This window comes from Cornus florida, unplaced genomic scaffold (genome assembly GCF_030987335.1).
Source record: "Cornus florida cultivar Cherokee Brave unplaced genomic scaffold, ASM3098733v1 CherokeeBrave_3.0.0_Hap2_Chr11, whole genome shotgun sequence".
Lineage (NCBI taxonomy): Eukaryota > Viridiplantae > Streptophyta > Magnoliopsida > Cornales > Cornaceae > Cornus > Cornus florida.
The window spans coordinates 37331156-37339918 of record NW_026775581.1 but is presented as its reverse complement, the minus strand read 5'-3'; the positions used below and the strand labels follow the sequence as shown (position 1 = coordinate 37339918).

At 33.8% G+C, this 8763-nt stretch overlaps 1 protein-coding gene across 2 annotated transcripts in view; it reads left to right on the top strand.

Annotated features, from left to right (window-relative positions):
* Nucleotides 1–295: 295 nt before the first annotated feature.
* The window catches only part of LOC132286004 (potassium channel SKOR-like), a 68626-nt gene continuing 60158 nt past the window's right edge, over nt 296–8763 (top strand). The window contains exons 1-6 of one of the 2 annotated variants that reach the window (XM_059788257.1): nt 296–948; nt 1998–2222; nt 2306–2369; nt 3242–3581; nt 6085–6380; nt 6591–6671. In XM_059788257.1, the coding sequence (XP_059644240.1) occupies nt 725–948; nt 1998–2222; nt 2306–2369; nt 3242–3581; nt 6085–6380; nt 6591–6671 (1230 nt within the window). In that variant the 5' untranslated portion in view covers nt 296–724. The remainder of the gene's footprint in view (nt 949–1997; nt 2223–2305; nt 2370–3241; nt 3582–6084; nt 6381–6590; nt 6672–8763) is intronic. The other variant, XM_059788256.1, reaches the window with a different exon arrangement.

Here is an 8763-nt window from a genome sequence, read left to right as displayed (position 1 = left end):
GTACCCCTTCTGAAATAAAATCATAGCTCCGCCCGTAGTTTGTACTTTGTACTCCTGCTTTTAGTCCTAGGCTCAATCAACATTTTACCTTTTTTATTTTTTATTTTAACAAGTATATATAGTATAGATTTGCAATAAGATATCATAATAGATTTTATCCGAGTAGAAATAACATCTAAAAATCCCATTGTGGCGGACCCTTTATCCCTTCAGAATTTACTTAAACCAGGTTAAAAACACATCCCAGTACGTGAAGCAAATATTTAGGTAAGTTTGAGTTTGACTAACAGTTGGTGCCTATGTTTGTAGGTCCTAAATGTCCTATGATATGATAACAGATTTATTCCTTGTCTATGAATTGATTCTCTCATCACCGCCCAGATACTGTTATAAATTCCTGCAACAAGAAAGTCGATGTTCTATTGAAATATATATATATATATATATATATATATATATATATGGATAGATAGATAGATAGATTCTCCAATGCCCTCAATCAAAATTATTGATTAGATTGACGTTCAGATAGTATATATACCCTCAAACTATAGCATCTTCGTATCAGTCTGTGGCACAGAATCATCTCAAAAATCAAATGTACATGAACCCAATAGGCAAAGAACTTAATTAACCTCTAGTGTTCGCTTATATATACATACATACATATATATATATAGAGAGAGCAAATCTAATTAAGATTTAAGAGTAAAGAGTGTTATATATGATGGAGACCGTGCATAGAAGAAGAAGATCAGGAACAGGTGGTGATGATGAGAGTTCAGAAGATGATGAAGAGTTCAAGGTCGAAGAGCTTCGAGCGGAGTCCAATCCCATATCGACTTGGAAGGGTCTTCTAAAGCTGTTCGTGAACGGGTCAGGAGGAGGAGGAGGACCAGACTCAACCACACATGCGGAGAGGAGTTTCATTATCCATCCTGACAACTGGTAAAATACTCTCACTCTCTCTGTCTCGCACTCTTTTACGGACTCAACTCATATCTCACGTTAAAATTTAAGAATTATTATAAATAAATGGTACTAATGACTCATATTTATTATTTAATAGAATTAAAGTCTAATAGTTTTAAAATAATAAAATTGACCAAAGTGCTCAAAATAATAAAGTTGACCAAAATGCTGCCGTGAATATGAAAAAAGACTATTTGCCAGTATTTTTATTTTATTTATTTTTTTTTTCAATGTGGAATTCTGGTATAGCTCATATTTAATTTTTTTTAAAAAAGTTTATCTATTTACTTGAATTTTATCTAATAAAATACTATTTTCTTGAATTTACAAAAAAATAATAATAAATTTGAGCCAAAAGAATTAGTAAAAATAATAAACATTTTCTTGAATTCTTTTTTTTTTTTTTTTTGGGGCAAGTTTGAGTAGGGAAAAAAACATTATGTTTAATTTATGAGTTATATTTAATTGACCATCAATCCTAAACCAAGTAAATAAGAGTTCTCACTTCCTATCTTGGAAGTTATGAATTAAAATTTTGCTTAAGATTATTCTAAAGAAAATGTTTTGATAATTGGCCGAGTATTTTAAGAGGCCAGAGACCATCATAATGAAAAAAAATTAAAATACATAAGTTCTTTTCTCATATCTCAAACATTGAACAAAATACACTCTTTAGAAAATCAAACTATTAGATTTTTTTTTCAATGTGTGAAACCAAATTCGAGATATGCATCACGAATTTGTTATTGATAAAAAAAAACCCGAGTTTGTCTATATTTATACAATTCGTTGTTGATTTTCTCCTTACGACTGTCTTTCCCAGTTGAAACTTGAAAGTTTGGAACCCTTTCTAACTTGGCGCCAAAAGAAAAGAAAAATAGATAGATCACGGATTCACGCCTAGCCCAAAGGGGGTTTTCTATCTCTAGTTCTCTCTCTAGGTTATGAATTTATAGTTTTGGGTAGAAATTATGAATTCAAATCAGTGTTGAAGAGAATCAGAAAATATATATATACGAATGCAGGTGGTACCTGGTGTGGACTCAGTTCATTCTGATATGGGCAGTGTACTCGTCCTTTTTCACACCCCTCGAGTTCGGATTCTTCAGAGGATTGCCGGAGAACCTATTCCTTCTCGACATCGCCGGACAAATCGCCTTCCTCATCGACATCGTCGTCCGCTTCTTCGTCGCCTACCGGGACGCCCACTCCTATCGTTTGGTCTACAGTCGCACTCTCATTGCCATTCGGTCACTTCCTTTTGCCCTATAACCGTTGTTTTCCTTTTGCCCTATAACCATTCGTTGTTCTGATAATCTATTGTTCTTCACAGGTACTTAAAATCTCGCTTTTTGGTCGATTTGATGGGTTGTTTGCCTTTGGATGCCATCTACAAGGTACTTTCCTTTCCTTGGCTTCACATGTTTGGGTAATTTGTTAGTAGTTACATTTCTTGTATCTGATTTGTTAGTTACATTTCTTGCATCTGATATTGTCTTTGAAAATTTGATATTTCTTGTACTTTTTCCTTTCCTTGGCTTCACATGTTTGGGTAATTTGTTAGTTACATTTTCCTTTTATGTTTGGGTAATTTGTTAGTTACATTTCTTGTACCTGATATTGTCTTTGAAAATTCAATATCATTATTCTGTTTGCTTGCTTAATTCCCTCTCATCTCAGCATTTATTATGAAATCCATTATTCATTGTGCCATTCATTTGTTTTTCTACACTATTATTTTCCCCCTTCTTAATATGATGTGATAATTCCAATTAGGGATTTGGACCCTCTCCAAAACTTTCTTCTTGCAAGCATCTCCAATTCACATCCAACTATAAAAATGTGCCATGTCATCGCTTGTGTAATTATTTTTATGCTTTTACACACAAATTATTCCAAACAACAATGGTGATGTGGTGTTTTTTTAAACGTTTTAAATTTAGGATTGGAGATTATGTCTATCACTTGGAGAATACATTGATTATCGGTAGTTGTATTCCTACCTAGAAAACATTACATTTAAAAAAAAAAAAAAAAAAAAATTATTAATAGGTTTTTTTTAACATAACACTTTTTTGACCCATAGAGAATGCAATTTGGGAGGCTTGTTCATGAATTCCATGTAATATGAACAACAAACTTTCACATATGCATTATATATATATATATATATATATATATATGAATATTAACAGAAAATTTTCTTTGTGCATGCACTATAACAAGTTTAATTCTTTCTAGTTCATCCTAAGCCATTTGCTCTAATCAGGTTTGCGGCAGAAAAGAACCAGTGAGGTATCTATTATGGATTAGGCTAAGTCGGGCACTTAGAGTGACAGAATTTTTTGAGAGGATGGAGAAAGATACACGTATCAATTATCTGTTTACGAGGATTGTGAAACTTCTTGTTGTTGAACTCTATTGCACACATACAGCTGCCTGCATCTTTTACTATCTGGCTACCACTCTGCCTGCCTCCAAGGAAGGATATACATGGATAGGAAGTTTACAGATGGGTGACTATAAATACGCACACTTCAGAGAGATTGATCTTTGGAAGCGTTATGTAACATCACTGTATTTTGCCATTGTTACCATGGCAACAGTTGGTAAGCTTCTTTTGCATGTTATGTTTCACCAAATTTGATTAGATTGCATTTGTCTGATTATTTATTTGTTGGGAAACCTCATTTCTAACCTCAAAGTTCTATATATGTTCATTTTTACTGTCTTAGTTTCTGAATTCATCAATAATGGTCCATGTCTTTCATTTTTTCTCCTGTCAAATCTTACAATAGATTAGAGTTATTTGGATGCTTCTTGAAAAAAGATAAAAAGTATATATCAGTGCATCATTGAATAGAGTTCAATCATGTGCTATAAGATGTTTGCAAACTCTCATGCAATGAATTTTCATGACAGTATCATGAAGTAGTGAAACAATTAAAAAATAATAGAACTTAGGAACCCAAAAACTTAGTTTCTAAATTCCTCAATAATAGTCGATGTCTTTCATTTTTTTTTTTCCTGTCAATTCTTACAATAGATTAGAGTTGTTTGGATGCTTCTTGAAAAAAGATATATATCAGTACATCATTGAATAGAGTTCAATCATGTGCTATACGATGTTTGCAAGCACTCATGCCATGAATTTTCATGACAGTAACATGAAGTAGTGAAACAATTCAAAAATAATAGTAGAACTTAGGAACCCAAAAATGTAGTTTGTTCTTTTTTTTTATAAGTAAAAATAGAAAGCGTTCAAAAGGGGAACGCATCCCAAAAGCTACACAAAGGCCAAGGCAAAAAATGTAGTCTGTTCTTCATTTAAATATTTATGTGCATCACTTGTTTCTTTAAATTAGCTTTCTAGTCATCAAGCAAAGTTCTTTAATTGTCTTCTTTTATTTATTTATTTTTGTGGTTTTGCACTACCATCCAATTTCCCTTTCTGTGTATTAGTGACAAATATCAGAACTAGGAGGGGAAAAAAGGGCATACACCAAACATTAAAAGCAAAAACTGGGGCTTTTTTCTTTGTATCTTTTTGTGTGTTTTCAAGTGTAATATCACAGTATAATTGTTAAGAAAATTTTAGAATATCTTCAGGGAAGAAGCAAGTATTGAGATATGTATCATTACTATTTTAGTTCAAAATTCATCGATGCAATATAACTCCTAACCCTTAGCTTGTTTTTCATTTTTTTTTTTTTAAATTTTATTTTATTTATAAGGAAATGCTAGTAACAATATATCTAACATGATAAACAATTATTCATTTTAAATATACATGGACACACACACATATATTAATTTTTATACATATCTACATTAATGTGACATATTGGCATGTTCTTGCTGTGCCCGTAATGCCTCATATTCTATGTTTTATGAACTTGTTGTATCACCATATCCGTATTGTTTCCGTAGCCCACATCTGTGTTCATGCTACATGTGTAACCATTAGGAAGTGGGATCTTACAAATATTTTTCATTTCTTGATTCTTGATTTTGTGAAAAAAGATAGCTACTATTTTATTATATCTTTTGTTTTATAATCCCTTGAAAAAAGATTCTTGATTTGGTTGAGTTTCCCATAGAGATGGGAAGTTCATTTTGCAGCTGTTTGCGATGAATATCTTGCAGGCTTTAGTCTACCAATTAATATCTTACAAACCATGAATATATTGCTGTGATACTGTCTCATTGACCTTTTCTTCACATGGTACATGCGTTAGTTTAACTGAGAACAAATGCATTGCTTGTTGTAAGCTCTTAGAATAAGAGGTAAAGGTCCATGGATATCGACCGAGTAATCAAATATTTTTAAGGACATGCAATTAATTACTGATTATTAAAAAAAAAAAAGAAAAGAAAAAAAATTAAAAACACGTTTCTGTGGCGGGCATAAGATAACCCAGTTTAACCATGAAGCTCTAATAAGGATATGTTCCTCGGGAGACTAAAGCCTCAGATGGTTAGGACAAATGTTGATGGTGAGGCTAGACACATTTTACTTCTTTTGATAATCTGCAAGCACATACACACATGGTCAACATATATGTCTGCTTTATTATACTCTCTCTCTCTCATTCTCCTTTCCTTTCATTAATTTTACCTCTTTGAGGAAGGATTTCGTGCCCTTTTCTCCTATGTACTTCCACTTTATTCTTAATAAAATTCTTATCAATATTTGTTAGATATAAGCTAGTCTCTAGTAGACTGTACACAACAACGGTTACTTCTAAGACTGCCTAAAGTTACACCGGGTACAGCCCTACGGGTGTATGCCCAGCTACTTAATTCTTCTAATACCCAATTCTTTTGAGTTGGGGACATCAATAAGTTGTTGAATGTCAATTATGTCAGTATATCTTCTTGTATGCTCTAAGAAATATACTATCTATGTAACATATTTTGCACATAGGAATCTTCCTCTAATCTAGATAGAATGGAGGACCAGATGGGGAAGTTTCTTGAAATTTCTGGTAAACTGGGAATATGTCTCTCTTGGATGTGCAATGGGGTTGCTTATGCTTTCTTAGAGTTGGAATGCTAAATCTCTGCTGTGACCCCACTTTTCTTTGGTTGGATTTTTGCCTTTTGCCACAGGTTATGGAGAGATACATGCAGTCAATATCAGGGAAATGATATTCATTATGATCTATGTCTCTTTTGACATGATTCTTGGTGCTTATCTACTCGGTAACATGGCGGCATTGATTGTGAAAGGATCAAAAACAGAAAAATTTAGAGATAAAATGGCAGATATCATCAAGTATACGAATAGGAACAAACTTGGAAAGCACATAAGTAATGAGATCAAAGGCCATGTGCGATTACAATACGAGAACAGGTACACTGAGCTTGCAATTCTGCAGGATATTCCAGTCTCTATCCGAGCTAAGGTATTATGTTCTTAAACCTTAATTATGCCTCAATTACAGGCAGATCAACAACCAATATTGATTTAGTGCTTGAAATCAGTTCATCCATGCCTACTAATGTATCTATCTCCTTTGGAGAATTTGCTTATGTGCAATTTTATTCATCACCCAAACAAGAAAAAAAGAAATGGTCTGAATTGCTTCGCCTCATGAATTGTTTCTTCTTTGCAGATTGCACAAAAGTTGTATGAGCCATACGTTAGAGAGGTTCCTATTTTCAAGGGGTGTTCTTTGGGATTCATCAACCAGATAGTAAGTCATTTAACATAGTGTGGTACTTGCATTCTACATTTACCCTTTACCTAAGAAGCACGGACACGGATACGGGACACGGATACGACACGACACGGACACGGCGACACGGCAAATCCAAAAAAATTAGGACACGGACACGGACACGGCGAATAGTGTGTGTGTATATATATATATATATATATATATATATATATATATGATGTAGTACTTTAAAAATTACCGAGTGTTACTATTTTTCATCAACCTCACAATGGAAAATATATACAAATCATAACTTATAACTAATAAACTATAAAAGAACAATGTTGCAGAGTTATAAAACCAAATAAAAAACAAGATATTAGAATAATAACTAGTATCATTTAATCATCATTGCAACTTTACTCCAAATACAAAAGCATAGACTGAAAGGACTATTAACATTCATGATTGTTTAACATTCAGGACTGTACTGTTAGCACTTAACATTCACAAAAACCTAAAGGCTAGTCCCCAAAAAAGATACAAAAACAAGTCAGTGTACTATCATCTATTCCCATCCATCATTTGACCTAGGACTTTACCATTTACAATACCAAAAGGGTAGTCCAAAACAAAAAAAAAAGAACATATCAGCATTCATCTATTGTTGTTCATCATCAATTGTCTCATGAATCTCATCATCGTTAACACTTCCATCATCGGTAAATAATACCGTCTCTAATTCTGGCTCATCAAGTGAGAGGTTTGCAACCTCAAGCACCCCAACATCACCAAATGAATCAAATGCATCTCCTGCAATATCCCACATCTTAGTTCGTCCTTCATTGTACTGTGGGGTTCTCCTTGACAGAAGACGGAGATTACTATGAATGAAAACCAAATCTTCAGCCCGTTGTGGCGCTATCTTGTTCCTTCTCAATGAGTGAATAAAAGAATAAGTACTCCAGTTCCTCTCACAACATGAGTAGGAAGAAGGCTGGACAAGCAACTTCAAAGCTAACTCTTGAAGCAAGGGACCATATGAACCATGTACAACCCACCAACTTTTAGGATCCATGGTATATTTATCACATATAGAATCACTCTCCCCAAATTCCCCCGAGTTTGATGAAAAATTAGCATACTCCAATTGGACTTTTGAACGCTCTTGTGGGTCACTAAAGTATTTTTTAAGGCACCTTGTTCTCTCTCTTGAGACCTCTAAATCCTTGTGTGGTGGAACTCGACTTTGGTCTTCACTAAGCCACACATCACTATAGTACCTACAATAAATAAGAGAATGCATTTAATTCATAATTTAATTTCCTTAATTCTAAACTAAGATTAAAACTTCTTTAGCTTACAAATTAATATCTAATGATTTACCTTGGATTTAGTGAATGTGCCAAGCAATGAAGCGGAGTATTGTTCTTGTTCCAACGAGCTACAAGTATCCCATGCACCACTTCATAAAAGGAAGAACTTTCACTTTGTCGCTTTCTTTCATACCTATATATTGCCATCTTCACTTTTTCAATCATTGTATCCCACATATCATAAACTAAGTGAAGACAAGGCTTATCGGTATCACAAGCCCTTAGCATGTCATAAATAGGTGAAGTAAAGGAAAGGATACAATCAATCTTTCCCCACCATTGTTCATCCAACAGCTTCTCTCTCACATAATCGGCCTTTCCTACATCATCCTCCTTATAGCAAGTCCACTTGTCACTTATGACCATTGCTTGGAGACCACCTTTTATAAGTTTAAATCTTTTCATCATCACAATAACAGAAGCAAAGCGTGTCTCTGCAACTGAAAGCAACTTCAAGCTGACAAACTCATTGAAAATAGCTAATCTCATTGAATGGTTCATGATGAAATTCTTTATTATTGTAACCTCATCAGCATAATCAAGAATCCAACCACACTCTGCATATGCAATTTCATTCTTTTCCACATTTTTTGCAGCACAAATATTTTTGAGAGTATGGACCACACAAGGTGTCCAAACAATGTGAGGGAATTGCCCTTCAATTAGTTGTCCAGCAGCCTTGCAATTTGGGGCATTGTCTGTAATTACTTGGATCACATTTTGGGGGCCAACCTCATTTATGACTTCCTTCA